Source organism: Serinus canaria, chromosome 7, assembly GCF_022539315.1.
Source record: "Serinus canaria isolate serCan28SL12 chromosome 7, serCan2020, whole genome shotgun sequence".
In the NCBI taxonomy this organism is placed as follows: domain Eukaryota; kingdom Metazoa; phylum Chordata; class Aves; order Passeriformes; family Fringillidae; genus Serinus; species Serinus canaria.
This window is the reverse complement of record NC_066321.1, coordinates 13,520,477-13,540,918: the sequence shown is the minus strand read 5'-3', so window position 1 is coordinate 13,540,918 and position 20,442 is coordinate 13,520,477. Positions and strand designations below refer to the sequence as shown.

The following is a 20,442-nucleotide window of genomic DNA, read 5'->3' as shown; positions in this document are numbered from 1 at the left end:
CAGAAATGTGCAAGACAGCCAGTATTGACCTGAATCCATAAAAGTGTGACTGTGATCTATTTAAGCCCACATCTAGGCTGAAAGACTATAACTTTGCTGATGAGACCTTGTTGTTTTTTGTTTTTTTTTTTTATTAAGGAATAACACAGACACAGGCACAGAGATCAAGAACTTGCTATGCTCTGATTCTGTGTAGTTCAATGGTTAATCATGGTCATTAAAACATGCTTAACATGAATTTGTAAAATTTCAACTTCCATAAATTTTCTGTTCTGCCTTTCTCTGCAAGATTAATGATGATTTTATATACTCTATTTTCTCTTGAGGATAGTTACTAATGCAGCAGTCATGGTTGTCTCAGGACCTCTTTGAGATAAGATCAAATTCGCTTCCCATAAATATTTCTTTCCATCCCTTGAGCTATGTTTGTGACTCCTCCCTACACACCCTGTAGTTTTTCAACATCCTCTTTAAAATGTCAACACCAGAACTGGACATGTCATTCTACTATGCAGGAAATGTGTCAGCATCAGGTGAGCAGGGCCAAATAGGGAAAAAAAAATCATTGCAGTTGCTGTCTGCTGGTGCATCCAAGGAAGGTGTTCACCCATTATCTCACTCTGCAAAGTATGTTGAGTTGTTTCGTTGTTATGAACTATAAATATAGTTCACATTGGTTATTAGTGTTCTGTTCCTCACTTCTTTAGATCAGTAATATTACATTTCACTTAATGAAAATGGACTTTGTGAGATGGACCAAACTTTAAATGCAAAATCTGTAACTACCCTTATTGATCTATATTCATCAAACCACTGATGAAGAGCAATTCCATATTTACCCCCAGCTCACTGATGTCATACCCCATGGGAAGGTGGACTAGGACTCTACAGGCTTGAAATCCCCTGGTTTTAATGCAGAGCTGATTCATGTTTCATGAAAACACAAGAGAAATTCTGTTTAATATTGGTAAAGAACAGCTTTATGATTGTGAAAAGACACTGGAGAGTGATGTGTGAAACTCCGATGGGTGAAACATTCTGATAATGTTCCCATGCTGTCAGCTAGTGGGAAGTTTGCTGCCTCCTTAACTAGAATTTACCCCACCTGCAGGCTGCAACTGTCGTGTGTTAGCAGAGATTCCTGCCACCAATTTACCTGGATACCATAACCAAGTCCATCCAAAATAAGACAAACTTAGGGCCCAAGTTTCTCATGTACCCATCAGTGCTTTGCCTTGCAGATTATCTCAGTTCAGTCCAATGAGTTCTGTTCATTATCTGGGAAAGAGAACAGCTATACTACAAAGTATGGAAGCCAAATTTCTTTTTTTTTTTTTTTTTTTTTTTACTATCAAAACTACACATGAAGACAGTCTGAAAACCCTCTAGTGGTCTATAATAACATGTAGATTAAAATGCTGTCTGTGGCACAGAAGCCATGGATTGCAGAGCATTATATTCTTGAATAAAGCTGCTGCCACAAAGGTGGTGTCTTGCTGACTGTATTATGCAGAGAATGGATGTCAAGCTTTAAAAGACTCATTGAACAGAAGTTGAGAGCAATACAAAAAAAAATCTAAAGAACTTAACTTTCCAGCTAATTTAACATTTTTTGAAACTGCTGCTGTGGTTTTCCTCACACAAGATAGGTCATGTTGCTGCTGCTGTTTTAAATAGCTTTGCAGAGGGTGGACAGGGCTTCCAAGTGATGTAAGGACCACCAAGGAAGTTAATGGAAATAACTCTTTCTCATATGTTCTGGTGCAAAGACTATCAGGAATCTGGTGAGAAACTCAGGGACAGGTTCAGAACAAAGAAAAGAAAGTACTGCTGTTTTAAATAAATAGAATTGTGTAGCTTATTGCTTCAGCATGTCTGAGACACAAAAAAAGAATTGTTAATTCAAAGCATTACCTATTATTAATGAATTAAAAAAATAATGGAGGAAAAAACCTTACAATCTGAAAATGCAACCTTACTCTGATATGAGACATCTCTATGTCATAAATATTCAGAGTATATTTTAGAGAAATTGTACTGTAAGGTTCCTCTCTGCTTGTAGCCTTCCCTTATAGACCTGCTATCAGTAAAGATTTGGAGATGAGTTACCAGGTCACAAGGACCTTTCTTCTGTCCCATTACAGCTCCCTTACAGGGCTACACACATTCCCTACATTACCAGAGACAGCCTCTAACTGCTTCTGGGGTTTGCTCAGATGTCACTAGGAGGAAGGTGGGAGAGATTTGCTGACCTGAGTCACTAGAGACAAAATAAGCTCAAAGAGAAGCTCACCACACAAGGAAGCAGACTCAGCTACCACTCTAGTAGCAAAGAAACAAGGCCTGGACAAAATCAAGATATTGTTGCACGGAGAGCAGGGTAGGAGAGGCACTGCCCAGCACACACCAGAGTGCGTGTGCTGTTCATTCCTCCAGGGGAATGGTGCAATGCTGAGGTCTGACTGAAAAGTCCACTCCACACTGGATGAGGTGAGCACAGAGAGAAAAGGAGGGTGGAAGAAATTGCTCCCCCTCTAAGTATCCTGGTCTGCCAGAAAACCAGCCTTCCATAGAAAAGCCATTGAGAATTATACAGAAATATGGACTTGCTCTTTTAATTCAGTGTTCTGTTCTCCAAGAGCTATTTTTAGGTGTTCTTCACTAAACATCACTGTATTTCCACAGTACTGTTTTTTCTTTCTTCAAACTTTTCTCCATACTTCATCTTTGGCTACAAACACATTCTGAAACCCAAATCAAAACCATGCTGTTTTGCACCCCTCTAGTCAAATCAAAGGATGACTGAAAAACTTCCTTATGAAATCTTTTTCCCAGCTGTGACTATTTGCTAAATAAGAGAGGATTTGCTGCCTAGTGGAAGCAAGCACAGAAAGTTAACTACACCCAGTTGCTGTGCTAGATTGCAAACCCTAGGTGACTCGTAGGATTCGTGACTCTTGGATAATAGCAGTATTTTGGGAAATGAAGTCCAGGTGTGCAGCAATTGAGTCAGTGTTAAGAAGCAAGGTGTGCTGGGAGCTCTGAGTCATTGATAAAATGCTTCTGGTCATTGAAGCCTAAAATAGCTTTGGTGGAATATGAGTTTAGGCGAAATGAGTTTGAGGCACTTAATGGCAAAGTGCTATTGTCAGCCTTAGCAGCAATGCATAAATAAAGTCTTTGGTATTGACCCTGCTTGTCAGTAAATCCAGGCTTCCTGAGATACCTCAGGTGCAGAGGTTTACCTCTCAAATGCACCTCTGTTCAATTTTCTCTCAGGTCTAAAGGATCCAGCTGTGTATCTCTATTACTTACTCTGAGGCAGCTACTGATAGGAAGGCTGGTTCTGAAGACAGGGTTCAACCCTGACTTGAAAACTGTAATCAAGTCAGGGGTCTTCAGACAGCTTCTGTTCTCAGTTATCTCTGTGGAAATTGAGCAGCTTTATCAAAACCAGCTGATAGTTTAAGAGCAGAATGGTGGGCAGCAACTGCTCTATGTAACTCTGTCTTCTAAATAACCTTCCTTGCAGTGCTACTAAATCACTATATTCCAGTTCAAAGAGTACCTGAAATCACTACTCTGCAGAACCAAAGGGGCAGCAAAATTCAGAGTATTCTTCTGGATTGTGTTTTACTCAGTCCTGCACTTAATTAAAAAGAAGAAGAAGAAAAAAGAATAACCTAATAATTAATAAATAAACAAAACTAATTTTGTGAACATTAGACCTTCACTTCTGGTTCACAGATTGGTGCGGGAGAAGAATGTTGATTTTCCTCCCATTTTATGCTTTAAATTTAAGGGGGATATCTTTACTTTGCAAAGTGCTTGGTCTATATATGATGGTCGAAAAGAATTTTATTTTCCATTTCTAATTTTATCTGTGACTAACTCCATGCTTTACCATACTTTTCTGTGTGTGGCAATTCCTGGCTGCCGTATGAACAGGATTAACCTTTTGAAGCATGATAAATCCATCAGTCAGCTCCCAGATCACTGGGAATTCTGAGTCAGAAAATATATTGTATGTGGTCTTTTAACAGTAATAGTAAACTTAAATATAGTTGGCTTTCTGAAATGTATTTTTTCTAAATCATTGACTTTCTAGGAATTTTAATCAAAAGTAATTGCACTTATAAAATCCACACTTTTTTTCATCTGCTTCAATTTCTTGCCGCTAACTTACGCTGTTGCACTTCATAGAAAACATGAACAATTGCCTTCTTAAGAGAGACTCTTCAGCTTACACCCAATGCAAGATTTTGTGCAAGAGGTGAAAAATCAACTAAAATTATTTTTTTGGTCCTCTAAGACATGAAACTCTTGCGATGTAAAACTTTCAAAATTCTTCCCTTGATCTGAATATTCCTGTGAGGTAACTAACTTTGCACAGGCCCATAACAGTAAAACATTTGTCAGTAAGTCTTCCTTTTCAAATGAGCAGAAAAACTTCCTTAAAGCACCTTCCATCTCTGAATGCATTTTCCCCCTCATAAACCTTGAAGTGCTACAGCAAAGCTGGCTCTGCCTGCATGCAGCAGCCTGCCCGTCACTTATGGAAAACTCAAATTTCATGTATCAAGAGCTTGTGTGAAAATTGCTTTGAGTGTTAATTGCCCAAATGATTCAGTTTTATAAGAGCCTCTCTTATGTACTGAAGTATGTCTCATAGCACGCTGAGTGCCAAGCTCCAATAGAGAGCCAGCTGTGCTTTGCTCCCAGATGTTTGAAGAAGATAATTCTTGCCCATCATTTCAGTCCTCCATCACAAAATCATGAAAATTTTGTTTAATGAAGTCATTAATGCACAATAGCATATTTCTTCCTTTTTTTTTTCATGATGGTCTCCCTAGAATGCATGCAAGTTTGTCTTGGCTTATAATTACAGTAGCACATTGTCAGATTGACTGTGGTGAGGAGATAAAACAAAAGCCATCAGTTCTGCAAAATTAAGACTCTGCCAACATAATTTAGGAAGGATCAGAACCCTCTGCTTTCAAAGATGCTGGTTTTTTGCTGTGTTTAAGGTCATTTTCATTCTCCAGTTTACCTATTGCAACATTAATCTTTCCTGGAAGCCTACCAAAAAGTACACTTTAGTCCTAAGTGTTGGATTCAAGCCTTTTCATAACTTCTCTTCATGCAGATTTCCTATTTCAATGTGTTCATTGGTCCTTGACAAATTTACATGAAGGTTTTTTTGTTTTCTTGGTTTTGGTTCTGTTGTTTGTGTGGTTTTTTTTGAGTGAAAGTCGCTGAAGTGGATAGTATTGAAGTGAAGGGACTTGTGTTAATTTATCCAAGCTGCTTGTGGGCTGAGTCAAACCTCTGGATACAAATAAGAAAACAAAGCTTTCACAGGGACATTTTGCTTGGACTTTGCTTGTCAGTGTGCAGGTGCAGAGAATTTCATGGAGAGGTTTTCTGTGCTCTATGCTGATAAAATATTTGTGACAACCACAGCTTGATCTTCACAGCAAGTGACTACCATCAATTCCTGCTGCTTTCTGACTCAGCTGTCAGAAAAGATTTCTCTTAGATTTTGTTGTAGCTGAGTTTGAACAGCCGCAGATAAAGGGGGCTGGGTTAATTCAGCCTGTCTTTGTGGCCATGCTGCTCTTGAATACAGGGATATAGCTGTGTTTGCACAGCGAGGTGCTAGGCAGTATGAATTCACTTTTCACCATTCTCTCCCAGGGGAGAACTCATTGCATTCCTGGGTCCACGAGTTTGTGTGCTCACCCACCAACACAGCATTTCAAGGCCATAGGTTGCTCTGGTTTTGCCACATCTGATCCAAATTCTCCTACAAGTTATGGACTCTGCCCAGCATCTGTGGCCTCTTTCAGCTATTGCCAAAGTTAATGAAGAGTCCATTTGTGCTGTTTCACTTAAAGGTATTAAGACCCTCTGGAAAGCATTTTGTCAGCAGCTGCTGGCCCTCACAAGTTGGTGGCAGATGTTGGTGTGGAGGTTACTGATATCTGAGACACACGAAACATCAGAGCTCCTTGTGACAGAGGTGGGATGAAGCAGCTGCTCTGATACAGAGCTTCTGGCTCTCAAATGATCCAGAATTAGGGCATACACACTTGGGGTGTGTATGAATTCCCTGATAATAAAAATAAATGGTAAAAATAATGGTAAAAATTATTCCCTGATCATGTTCAGAATGGTGTTACTGGGTACAGTGGAGCAAAGTTAATTTTCTCTATATGCCTTTAGCATTAGACCTTAAGAATGTACATGTGCATGTTCTGCATCCCAGCAGCTGGAGGAGAAGGCTCTGTGTCATTGAAGGGATTATGTTATTTTACTCCTATCAGGAATTTTGCCAGCCAATTTTTCATACTGCTGTTAGGAAAAACCTCCAAAAAGAACAAAGAAACAATCAAAACCCCCCATAACCTCCCCCTCTTTATTGATATTCCAGGGCAAACCAAGGCACATGCAGAGGCATTCCTCATGGGACTAATGGAGTCTCTCATTCCTGTTTTCCCAACTCATTGTAGACTCTGTTGTCTTTTTGGCTGGGAATTCCAACTTGAGAGACATACATGCTAAATATACCATTTTAGGAAACTGTATAGAATTTTCTCAGCAGTTTAATTTGCCATAATAATATCAATAAAATGAAAAAGAGCACTTGGAAGGTGGGAACTTTTGCCTGGACTTGGAGCTAGACAGTGAATAATTATATATATTTTCCCATCTCCACCTTAAATACAATTCACGGACAGAAAAAGGGCAAGACCCTCGAAGACACTGCACAAAAAAAAAAAGTTTATATGTTTATTAGCTAAAATGACACAAACACATTTCATGAATGTTCCTGCAGAGGGAAGATGAAACAAAATATTGGTTTCTTTGTGCAGTCTTCACAAATTTTACTGTACAACACAGAACTGCTGGAAAAGAAATTGTTTTAGTGAATAATGACCTCTTATTCATCTGTTTGATTAAAAATGCTTTTTCTTCAGACTGATTATTTATTTACTACTTATTTCAGAGAAAAGACAATTACGAGGAGTTCTGAGATTAATTTTTTTCAGAAACAATTCAATTTTGGCCAACAATTTGGTTTATAGAAAAGATATTGTTTGATCCACATCAGAAAAATATTCTGGTACTGTTTTCTTTTAAATCTTCAATGCCTCTGTGCTTTGGGGAGGCAGGCTGACCTTTGGGAATATGACCTCCACTCACAACTCTTCCATTATCCTCCTTACCAAAAAGCCTGACCAACTGGAGTTTGACTAAACAGTTTTTTCAAGTTTTAAGTTTTTTTGTATGGGAAGAGACCCCACCACAACCAATACAACAACAGTCTCTCCTCTCCCCTGAAGATTGTATCCATGGTAAGGTCAGCCAGAGTCTAATAAGAAAATTCCTAATCCTATAGCAGGAGAGTATGAGGACAGGACTTGAGGCCTGGAACAAAATGAAAAAATGAGGACAGGTTTTCAAAGCTCATGTGACTTACACCTGTGAGTAGGGCTAGGAGTGAGCTGACTTGGTGGGTCTGATAAGGCTTGAAGTAATCTGATCCTGAACTATTTGCTCTTATCCTTGTGCCTGTAATCCATTTTTCATTGCAGCCAGTGAAGCTGCAGAGATGAGAGATCTGGTTAAAGATAAGCACAGCTGCCAGATGTTTCTTTGCAGGGAAGAAGGTGAGAGAGGTATTGAATGAGAAGAGAAATAATTCTGTGGGGGCTTTTGGCAAGTGTTCAGCATCTTGCTGTTCAGGGGAATGCACTTGCTCCTGATTCTGTGCTGTGCCTTCCATTTTTCATTTTGCTTTCTTGCATCCTGGTGTCAGAAGCATCACTCATGCCATGCATGAAGAAAGACTGAGAGAGTCCTGAGCTCCCTTCATGGAACAAGGGTCTTTATCTCTTTACCAGAAAACTGAGAGATGTAATAATCTCTGATTCTTCAAGTTTTGTTCTGCTGCTGGACAGAAGGGAATCGAGATATTTCTGCTCTATGGAAGAAATTCTGAGCACAAGGCTCCATTTATGCAGAACATGACAGGAACATGAGAAAAGGCAGGGAGAGCCCCGAGGGTCTCACATGCATTCGTGAAACAAAAAACCTGTGAATGGAGAAGAAAGCAAAAAATTGACAGTAAAGAATAGCAGAAAGTGTAATTTAATTGAAATACAATATAAAATCTTATTTATGTTAAATATGAATCACAGGGGGCTTTATTAAAATGCTATTGATCCACACTCCAATAGGTGTTAGAATGAATAAAGGTGATTGTTTCCAGTAACTAAGAATATGATGCTGAGTTGCATTTTATCAACATACCCATATGTCACACTGAGAAGTCCTTCCAAGTGAATTTAGTAGCAATCCCTCAGGGAGATGAAATACTTTCTTTACAATGTACTGGAAACTGAGTGACCATTCAGGTGTTCCTTGTCATTAAGCAAACATCAGAAATTAAGAAACATTTCTGTGTATAGTTCTAGCAAGATTAGTTGCTAAGGTGGGAAACCTTTCTTTTGAAGCGGAAATAGAAATGTTAATCAAGATATTTGCTGGGAAACAGATTTATTACTTCAAAGTCTTTCTGGGTGTAGTCAAAATATCTTGTGCTGAAGCTTCAGGTTGATAGAATAGGTATGAAGCAAATCATGTGCACTTGTAAGGTCATGCTATGTGATGGCGCTTCATTCTGAAAGCCCTTATTTCCATGTATTGCCCTTTATTTGCTAATCTTCATTTTTATTCACCTCTTTGTTTCTGCTGTAAGCTTGTCAACTACTGGCCATCCATAAGGATTCATTTGCTGTGAACACACTTTGATAATTCCTTGGCAGTTAGCCCTTGGCCAGTCTCCATGGAATTGCCATGCAGAGCCACTGGTAACAGTACAAGACATCACAGATTTGGGCTGCCAAATTGGAAGCACCTCCAGTAACACTGGATCCTGTTGTCTGATGTGGTATCAAGTCAAAGTCCAGTTTCCACAGTGTTCTGGCTAATAAATAAGGACCTGGTTTATAGTCTTCAGCAGCATTTCCTCCCTGCTTATCTTTCTTCAGCATTAGAGCATTGCTGATGAACCATTTGGCTGGTGCTGGCCTCCAGTCCACACATTAAATCCTATGGCACATTAGAGGCCCACTGGAACTGTTCTCCACAGATATCAAAACTGAGGTGATCCCCTGTCCTTCTGCACCCTCCAGGTTTGACCACTCTGAGGTACCATCTTGACCCAGTAACAGATTACCTGAAGAGCTTTTCTCACTGACAGGAGTGATCTTTGAAAAAGGGCTTGGCAGTGCCAAGATTGTTAATGGTTGCACTTGATGATCCAGCAGGGTTTCTTCAGCCTGAACAATTCAATGATTCCATTGCAATACTTTTTATACCAGGCACATCCTCTCAATACTCTTAAACAGGGGATGTATTAAGATCAAAGATAAGTTGTATGGAAGGCATGAAGAACAAAGCAGAAGCATTCACATTTGGTACCAGCTGGGTGGAAGGCAGGTCAGCCAACAGCAAATAGCTATCAGATGTTTATAATCTGCCCAGAATTTTTAAGAATACCATGCCTTAGATCACAGAGCAGGGCACAGGTCCACACCAACATCCACAGGGTAATGTTTCTTCAGAGAGAACAATTGTTTGATTTCTCATTTGAAGGTTGACTCCTTCTCAGATCTAGCAAAAGCTTCTCTGGCTCTTTAATGCAAACCCCAGCAGTATATCTTGTAGGGTTTGTATGCTCTATGAAGAAAAATTCTAGCTGACTATTCTTTTTTGATCTACATTCACATGAAAGCAACATAATTGGCAATTCTAAAAGTTTATGATGTTTTGAAAAAGAAGAAAAATATGAGAAGAGCCTTTCAAATGCTGAAAATTAGAACTTTAATTATAAAGTTATTACTTTTTTCTTCTTTTTTTTTCCATTCAAAATATAGTAGATTTACACCATCAGTGTATTAATAGCTTTGGTAAATACAAACATTATAGTCAGCTTTAACATAAAATCAGCAGTAAGCTTTGGATGCTCTTTTTTTCCATTCTTTTTATAGCAATGCTGCAATCCAAATAGTCTTTAGTACAACATATCAGATACTTTCCATCACACATACAGTTTGAAACAACAGAAAAGGTGTAAAGGCAAGAAGTCGTGCTAAAAGATCAGCACATATAAAGATTTTATTTTAATTTGATGTGTTTCCTTCTGACACACGTGGAAATACAATTTTTCTGCAGGAAGGATAAATATGATCAATAAAATGCTTGTCCCACTGAAAGCAGTGGGATTCTGTCCCAACCACACAGGGAATGGGCACGTAGAATAAAGATTCCTTATTTTCAGTCACTTACAACACTACTGTCTTGAACTAGAGAAGGATCTCTACTACAGCAAATATCTAACTTCTTTGTAATATGGCTGAAATTTTTGCTCACCATCTATGTTTTATTTTGGTATTGTTATCTTCTTATGTACCCAAATTTCCAGACATCAGATGTGGGTCCATTGCTTGTTCAAGTATTTAGTATTCTGTCCTGAATGAGCTGCTGCTGGGAGGCTTCTGCACTTTCTAAACACACAAAGCTTCCTTATGTGAAGAACGAGAGATTTTAGAAAGTGTAATAAACAGCTTTTAATATATTTAATGGGAGTCTTCTGTTGGTGTGTATGTACCATAATTTTTTGATTGGAGCTGCACACACAAGGAATCCAAACATCTCATGTAATTCAAAGAAATCATCCCATAAAATTCAAAGAAATTTGTTGTCAGCAGTTACAATGAGCAAATACACTGATTTATCCAAACAGGATTATCTATTTTCTTTGAAGAAAAACTTCTTTCCATCCCTATTGGCATCAGATTACCTTCTCTTGCTCTGCACCTTTTTACTGATTTTCTCAGAATCTTGTCTCAGTGTTTCCTCTGTTCTGTGACGAATTCTTGCAGGCTTTAACTAGTGCAGTCCTTTTCTGCTTATCCTGGGACTATAAATGTTTCAGCACTTTGTCTGCATTCCTTGTTGAAAGAAAACAGTCCTTTTTATTTCCATGTACTGATGTACCCCCGAGATCCCTAGATTTGATTTAAGAGAAAACTTGATGTTCTGAGAAATCCCATAGTCCTATTTTTAACAGTATCCCAAAGTGATTTGGTCTTGTTTTTTTCCTAAAAAGAAAAAGAAATTACAGATATGTCTGTCTTGTTTACACATATGTATGTCTGTATGTCTCGTTTCCTTGACAAGTGGCTGACTAAATTCTCCTCAGGTCTGTATTAATGTGCAGTGGCATATTGGACCTGGGAAAAACCTGGAACAATAGAGGTCAAGCCCCAGAAAAAATGCACACCAGGTCCACGGTCTGGCTGGCCAGGTACACAATGGGGACAGACTTCTTTCAGACAGAATTCCTCTGCTGAGCTGTAATGATGCTTCAGAGTCTGAGATTGGCAAGCAGTCATTTTTGTCAGTTATGCTCATAAAGTTAGAAGAAATTGAGATCAAGATGTTAAGACAGAATGTCAGAATATTGAATCTGTGAAAACTTTTTTCAAAGACTAACAAAAAGAAATGGTTTAAAGGAGATTGATTTCCTTTTCCAAGGGATTATTTTTATCAGTGAGAGAGTTTGAAAGCTTGATGAACCCATGTCATTCACTAATGTCACCAGAAATACTATGTTTAATTTTTGTTATTTCCACATATCTTAAAAAAATAGGATCATATTTATTTCCTCTCTGCCAACTTCCGCAAATATTGGTCATTTTGGTGCACTGCTTTCCCGTACATCATTTAAAAATTACTTACTTATACTTGCAAATGTGGACCTAAGACTTCCTATGCAAAGTGGGATTCAACAAGATTTCATAGGGCATTAAGGCATGAGGACAAAATCAAGTGGCTTGAGGGATCATCATAATGATGCCTTGTTTAGGGAGAAACCTTGGAGATGATCACTGGAGATTCACAGGACTAAATTTAACAACTACAGAACTTACAGTGCTATTTTTAGACCTGTTGTCTGTAAAAATGTGGCATAAGTGATCACTCTGTAAATCTGTCTCAGGTCAGATTGGTCACGTTTGCTCAAATTTGATGTAGGATCGGCAAGCCAAACCTAAAACCTTTCTGAAAATTTTTATTGCCTATCAGAGAGGGGCAGAGCAACTTCATAGATAAAAACAGGTAAATAAATGCATAAGTAAATGGCTGATCCTTTGCCATAGAGAAGGCAGTAGAGATCCAGATGGGAGCTGAGGGAGTGCAAGCAAGAACAGCAGCCACAGCTGAGAAAATGAGGCACCCAAGAGCTGCAGGACAACAGGCCACGGCATTAGAAGGACCCCTCATGTGGGGGAAGAAGAATCTGTTTCATTAATTATTCTATTCAGGAAGCAAACTGTAAAAATCATTTAGCCATCAGTGATGAAAAGCTACGGCTGCCAACTGAGATGTCTCAGCGCTGTACACAACGTTTGTTTTAGCACAGCATGCTGCCTGCAGAGGGATGTTTTGCTAATTAGTTGTTAAAGTAATAGGAAGTTTGTAATGCACTCTTTTTACAACTAAATTGAATGACTCAAGACAGTTGAGTTATTGTATGAGTAAAAAACCAGCAGGATGAGGCCATTAGAATGTGGCAGTCACCTGATATCATGAGATTTCTTCATTACAAAACAAAGTTTTTCCTGAAGAAAACAAAGAAACAGAAAATATCCACAAATCATTTCTTCTCTCTGTTGAGTGTGCTTGAGCAATTTCTAAATACACAAGGCCCTGAAAACCAGAAGGACACAGTAAAGAAATAAATTCAATGAAACCACAGCTCATGACAGAAGTGCTGCTGCCCAGCTATTCAAGCGGGCTTGTAACCAACAGGGAAGCTGTTCCTGAATGCTTGAACTGTTTGTCAGTCTAGATAAATAGAGAAAATGGGATAAAGATTGTTAATTAAGCTACAAAGAAGAGATATAGTCAGAGACCAGAAGTTGCATTCAGTTGAGATTTAAGGGAAGCAATGACACAAAGTCTGAAGTTGACTGAACTGGTAAGAATTGGCTGAGCTCCTCTGAGCTCATGGTATACCAACAGAAAATCTGCCCTCTGCAATTCCAGCGTGGCATTTTGTCTAAATCATAATTTAAAAACTCACACCCACACCAAAAGAAACACTAAGTCAGGTTCCTGTATGTAACAGGTACGACACAGGTGTCTGATTCAAATCTGCAAGCTCAACTTGCAAAAGCCAGTCATGAGACTGAGGAGTGAGGCAGGAATTTATTCCCTATGGCCATCACACTTTTCTGTAAAGTCAATTTTCTTTAACAGCTATGATAATGTTCCATGTTCTGAATGTATGAAAGGGGACAAAAAGCCGGTAGTCCTCTATGGGTCCTGCTAGGGCTGCAGGAAAATTCTTTGGTGTTCCCACACTTTTGTGGGAGATGCAGCAGAGCTCAAGTCACCCCAGTTATCTTTTTCTCAGAGGAAATATTTACATTTTTATTGAACTGGAGGATCAGGGGTCTTCAGTTTTATAAACTCAGTCTTACAGTTAAGCTCAGTGATTTTTTCTAACACTTGTCCCAGAGAAATAAAATAGTTCCTATTTCAGAAGTAAAATTATTTTAAAATTATTAATATTTTAAAATTATTAAAATATTAATGGGTCTAAGAAGGAGGCAGGTGCATATTATCAAATATTTCAGCTCTGTGTTTTGTGCATTTTACATTGCACTAGCCACAGAATACAATGTGGTTCTGCAATGGTATGTTACAGAAATCATCTTAAGCATTTAATAAATTTGGCACGAGTGTCACAGTCTTTGGTTAAAATGCTAACACATGTGGATTTAAGATTGGAAATTAAAGGTATTGGGATTCTAAATATAATTCAGAGTCCGTCTTCTTCAAGCACTGACCAAAGACTGAGACTGTGATTGAAAGAAAAAAATATCTTGTTTCTTCAGCTGGATCCTCAGTCTTACCTTGATCAGATCTCTTACAGCATTTTTGAGGCCAATAACAAACACCAGAGTCCAGGAGCTTCCCAAGCTTTGGTGCCAAGAAGTGAGCACAAGTGATCAGCAAGAGTGTCGTGAAAGCACAGCTGTAGATGACTTTATATATATGTACACACATATATAGACCAAAGCACAGGAAAAAATATATCAACTTGAGCAGAGCTCATCAGTATCTTGTTTGTTATCTTGCATTTCTCCACCTCTATTTTCAGTAGTCCAGGGCACCATGACAGCTGTGGATGAGCAGGTGCAGAGAACAATTATCCTATTTCTGGAGGTAATTGTGGGCTTCAATTAGGAAGCCAACTTACTGGGGTAAAGAAACTCATCACTGTTGATTCTTAGGTGAGGAATAAGATGTTTTCATGTGACCCACCATGAATAATCTAGTTATTTATTTATTTATTTATAATAAAGCATCGATGTCAGTGTAATTCTCTGGTCTAGCACACTGCAAAGGATACACAGAAGCCATACAGAGTGAGAAATAAAGCCAGTGGGATGCAGATGAACAAACTTTTTTATAGTGACAGTCATAAGGTTGCACTTGTGAAAGATGTACTCATATCTGCACCAGAACTGAATTCCTCTCCCTGCAAAAACCTACAATCCTGCTGGGGGGCACTCAGAGAATATTCTAATGCAAAAATAAATAAATAAATATTCAGACAAAAATATCTTACATGAAAAAAATGTAGCTGAGCTCCATTGTTTCAAGGGGCCTGCTCAAACCAGGATGCTTTAGCTTTTAATATCTATCTATTTATGCATGTGTGCAGAAAACCTACAGACTAATTGGAATCATATTTGTACATCTACTGACTATTGTATACTACATTGTAAATTCCAACATTTTGCAGTTCTTAAGCTGCCATGCAGGGAAAGTCAGTAATAAATCCTTCACTCTTTCCTTTTCCAGGTTTTCCAAGTGTTTTATTTCTTTGAAGTGTCTTTGTTTTTTATATATGTAAAAAATTCAAATATTAAAATACGAAATCCCAGTGTAAATCCCCCCCAAAAACAAACATAAAGCCCCTCATGCCAATAAAAATGCACATTTAAGGGGATGGGAGGGATATCTGGGCTTTAGATTTATTTTTTTTCAAGCTAGATCACCTTTATCTAGTTTAATGTTTGTTCTGTTACCATTTGAAATTCAATTTCAGGTAGTTCTTCATCATATCAGAATAGGATGCATCATTAACTCTAAGAGGATGTTTTCATTTGGCATCTGCTATTTTCACCAAATGTCAAGGCTTGACATTTGCTATCTTTATCTCGTTTTGGTGTATCACTCATACTGAGATTTTGTTTCTTCTTATCTGATATTGATTTCAACTGTGACCAGCTGTGTTGCTAATAAAATCAACAGGCAAGTATCTGGCATTTAGTTCTTCACTGCTAGAGGAAAAGGAACAACCCAGCGACAAAGAAAAAGGAGTGAGATACTCTTCAATTAGGATGCTCGCCTGTATCCTCGTATTATCCATCTCCTAGTACTTCTGTTGATGTTACATTTCTGATTGATTCCCTCAGGGAAGTCTCCATGGAAATCCTTGCCTCTCAGATGAAATATTCCTTTTTGCTCTCATCCACGGCTTCCTGGAGAGCGGGGTCGTTTTTCAGAGCGGCGTCGGCGCTCTCGGCGAACTCGGTTCCCTTGGCCTCGTTGGTGTGGTAGGTGCCCTTGTGCCTGTACATGTAGCGCACCATCACCACCAGCAGGCAAATCAGGACAAACACCACGGCAGCAATCACACCTAGGGGGAAGAAACCACTTAAGTGCATCACCAGTGATCAAACACGAGTAGTGTCTCACAGCCAGACATCATGACCTGAGTTGCTGGGTAGGAAAAAGCCCATGTGCCATAAGGGGTGTGCTTTTTTCAGTGGGCAGAGTCAGAACACTCTGCAAAAAACAAGAAGGGCTGTAGACACTGCAGGAATACTGGAAAAATTCTCACTAGCTCTCTTTTAAATCTAAGGCTTGATTTGATTGAACATATTGGAGCTAAAAGTTCATTACAAATGAGGAGAAATAAAAGAACATAAAGGGAAACCAAGAGGTTTCTTTCATCCTTCTGGTAACATACACCTGGGGTGGGGGTGCTGCAGACAACCCAAGTTGCCTTCTCAAGTGTTCTCAATTTCAGGAAATGTTCTGGGTACTGAGCATTCCACAGGGGACATTTAACAAATAGGAGGAGCTGGGTGACTCTGGAACTGCTTTGTGTTTGCAAGCTGCCATTTCACTCTGTGCTCTAATTAAGAAAGTTTGATTGTAATGAATGTGAAAGTGGCACCTGGCAGAAGGAAGGGGTTCTGGGTAGGTCTTTCTTGTCTCCTGGACTAATTTCCAGCTGTGTGTTGACTGGACAAAAATTTCTATAGATGACCTCAATGTGCATAGGACTAAATGGTGAATGGAAACACATCTAGTGAAAAAAAGTAAATTCATTATCCTTTTACATTGTGAAAGGTAGAAGTCCATAAAAGAGACAAGTTCATGACAATTCCATTCTTAAAAGACCTACAAACTCTATCCCTTTCTTCCCAGATAAAATTATTGACTTAAAAATTCTGAAAAAATTGAGTATTTTGAAGTTTATTCAACTTGTGTGACTTTTATAATTTTTTTAACATGATTTTTTGCATGGATCCAGGATGTGCTTATGAACGTTTTTGCTGTGATTCTGTATGACTACATGACACTGATTGATACGATTCTATATTCATATCAATCCAGGAATAAGCCAAATATTAAAGAAATACACAATAAAAAGAACTTGAACAGAACATTTCTAGGGCTTCCTCTGCTGTCAATGTGTGTGTGGGGTCATTTCTTCTAGAAGTGAATTTTATATTTTGTCAGAAGAATTGCTCCCTGGAAATGCCTACTGCTCTGCAGATATAATGAGGGGAAGGTGGAGAGTACTTCTTTTCTGCATCTTATATTCAAGATAAGTGGCAAGAGTGGGTATCTCCAAAGCTCTAGGTTTATCAGCTTCAGTAAACTGAGTGCAGATACCCTACTGGCATAAAAACATAGGAATAGACAGAACATTAGCAGGGTAAATAAAAATTATAACTGTCTTTAAAGATATAGTATATATAATGCCTTAACATTATCCCCCAGATTTCATGGTGCTTGGTTCTGGAAGGTAAAGTTACTGCTAGCAGAAATGAAATTGCTTCTACAAAGAACTTCAAGTTGAAAATAATATCATGGTTGCAGCGTGGGCTTCATCAATTTTTAGGACCTCGGTGGTATCCCTTGACACAAGAGGCTCTAATAGGCTTTAGATGTAGCACAATATTAATAAGCCTAGGGGACTAAGTACAAATCAATTTACCTGCTACTTGTTCATAGAAAGCTGAAATTAAAGTTACAGGAGATGGGACCTGAGGGAAATATAGCAGAACCTCACCAATTTGCACTAATGATTGGTATAGCCCCTTGTGAATGACTGAAATTAGTGTGTTAGCATGGAAATGAACAAACACAATAAAAATAAAAAGACAGGTTCACTCTGTGAACGTAGCTTTGCTCATTTATTCTGACAACTGTATTTAGTTTAAATGCATGAGAGAGCTTTAATGGAACACCAGGAAATAGAGTGTGGTGAATTCTGCAGCAATAAAGGGTCAGCTGGTATGGGCTAACATCGCTCAAATCAAAGGTGCTGCACCAGTTCTGTGCTAAAGGACAAGCTTGATCCAGTGAATACTGAGGGAAATCAGAGACTGACTTTTCTCTTGGACTGTTTGGTATTTCATCCTAAAATGGGGAATGGATGAGAGTGGGACTGCTCAGTATATGGTTTGTGCTCATTATCTCATCTTGTTATCTTGCCAATAGCCCCTCTGGGAGCAGATTTCCCACTGGCCTAATTAACTCTAATTGTGCCTCTCCTGTTGTCTTGTCAGCAAAGTAGGGGTTTTGCAAAATGCAAGAAATCAACAAACTTGCTGCTTTAATTCTTATGGTGCTGCTTAGTACGGTCTGCTACTCACCTCCAATAACAGCCACATCTGCTCCAGCAGCGGGGCTCTCCACTTCTCCATCTATAAATAGAATAGAACATAAAAAAGTTAATTATAAAAAAGAAATTGGATCATATGGAGGAGCAGTGACTGTACTGGCAGTTTTGTATTATTTTAACCTGGAAAACTTGGAACTTAATCAATACCTCTTGTTAGCAAAAGACATTTATGAAAATTCCCATTAGAGTTACCCTTACTGTAGCAGTTTTATGCCACCACAGCAGTGGAAAAGAAATAGCTAGCACATTATGTAAACTATCATGGCCCCCAGGGAAACACCTACTGTGTATTATGAGCACTTACCTGTAACATCCTCCAGTGAATGCTTAAATTAAGAGCATTTAGGTACTGTGATTACTCTCAGAAAGGTATTTCTGGGGAAAAAAAAGGTTGATGTCTATTTATTTTCCCATTTATGGCTCTTCAGAGCATGGTCTGAATCTTGATTTGGTGAAAATTAATCTATGTGTATTGATTTCAATTAATATTTATTTATCTGCAATGTCCTGTTTTTAATCTTTGCATTTGTTTTCTTTCCAGCTTACATTTGGAATCACAGCAAGCCTCTCATGTGTGGTATAAAACACAGTCCCCATGCAGAGTAAGTCTGAATTCAGTGCTGATAAATCAAATAACATAATTGCATTATAATTTATATGAAATTTTATTTAAAATTTCCCTTTGGTAAATGAAGTACATAGAAAAATTCTCTGGAAAAGGTGAAAATGTAACTCCAAGTCCTTCTGTAAACTCAAGAGTGACACTATAGTTGGTACCTGGGTTTTCCTTTGATATATCTGTATATATGATTCAAGGATGAAACACTACCAGCAGTTCTCTCCTTGCTCATGTCCAGTCTCTAAAGTCAGTTTGCAACAAACTGAGAAGAGCTGAGATTCAAAGGATCCACCTCTTCTCAAACATGGGAGGTGCTATTTTTAGAAAGTAAGAGCGCTTTTCTCTTCCCCAGAGATCCTTCACACATTTTCCTCCATCTACATACTGATGGAAAGATTGAGCACATCTTCTGTAATTTAAAAACTCTTATTATGTCTATGTCTACTCAAAACCCATGTGCACAGAAGAGATTAATTGCCTCAAGGTCAAAATGCTCTGTATTTCTTCACACACCAAATACATACTGCGTGCCAAAAAAGCAGGCTCCTCTGCAGCAATCAAACATTTGAAGGTGTGAATTCCAAAGTGCTTCCAAAGCCACACAGCTTGCTGCCAAACATTAATTCCAGATCAAATTATTATCCCCTTAATTATAAAAAGGTTTATGAGTAACTCTCTGCTCATACCTGGCATTCTTAGGTGCCTCTCAGATTCAGATAACAAGCAGGTGCCTTATCTCTAGGACTTGCCATCACAGTGCTTTTTGAGAATGGATTACAGTATCATCATTTTGCAGAAAAGGTTTCATTTCCATCTTTCTAAGTTTGCAACAGAATACAGGACTCATCTTGAGCAATGGTGCAGGTGGCACTGATGGGCTAAGCTGGCAGTGCTGTGCCCTTCAGCTGACACCCTGATGTGGCTCCTCTCACCACAGCTCCCCTTTTACTACAAGAACCAGGGCTTGACTGCTCCTTTGTGAGTCTTTTTTTGGACACAGAATAGGCTTGCTGCCCTCCCAGACAGCTTTTGGCTGCATCACTTGGAGTGCCAGAACATTGCAGCCACCACCAATGATCAGAAAGTCAAGGTCTGCTTCCCAAATCAGTTTTGGAGCAATGTTGATGTAGAGCACAGAAGCACCTCTTAATCCCTGTTACAATGTCTCTGAAATTTCACTTTATCCAAAAATAGCTATGTGGTTCATGGCAATACTACAGTACTGCTAGGCAGGTGTGAAAGTACTGGCATTGTTTGAGGTTCAAGCAGTGTCATCCTTCCTGAAATATGGCTGAGGAGCACGCAAGGCATGTGTGGTGGAATGAGACCATCTTCCCTGAGCAGGAGTGAAACAGTGGCTGCTGTCCAGAAGGGAATCTGTGCTTGGCCAGGAACCTCAGCATGGCCTCTCTGAACTCAGACTGTGTGAGAAATACAGTGCATTACTGCACTGCTGAGGACTGAGTCTTCACTTTCTGAGGCAAAAAAGACATCCAGCTTCCTGATGGAACTTTTAGCTCAGTAATGGCTTTGGCCTTGTACCTTCTTTATTCTGCTCTTCTTCACATGCAGAGTGCTCAGAGGTCTGTGCTCCACTAGCTGCTGTTGCACCTGTTTTGATTGTTTCCCTTTGTTTCAAGAACATCTTTTGTGTTATCTCTTGCTGTATTGTCATTGCAAAACTTCCTCTCCCTGTTATATTGGCCCTTGTCCAGATACAATCTGGGTCTGCAAGTGCTTGAACATTGCTGTT

At 38.9% G+C, this 20,442-nt stretch overlaps 1 protein-coding gene across 1 annotated transcript in view; it reads right to left on the bottom strand.

Moving 5' to 3' along the window:
- Nucleotides 1-14,412: 14,412 nt before the first annotated feature.
- Nucleotides 14,413-20,442, bottom strand: part of GYPC (glycophorin C (Gerbich blood group)) — a 28,890-nt gene continuing 22,860 nt past the window's right edge. The window contains exons 2-3 of the mRNA XM_009087860.4: nucleotides 18,042-18,092; nucleotides 14,413-15,787 (exon numbers count right to left, since the gene is read on the bottom strand). Of these exons, the coding sequence (XP_009086108.1) occupies nucleotides 15,591-15,787; nucleotides 18,042-18,092 (248 nt within the window). The 3' untranslated portion in view covers nucleotides 14,413-15,590. The remainder of the gene's footprint in view (nucleotides 15,788-18,041; nucleotides 18,093-20,442) is intronic.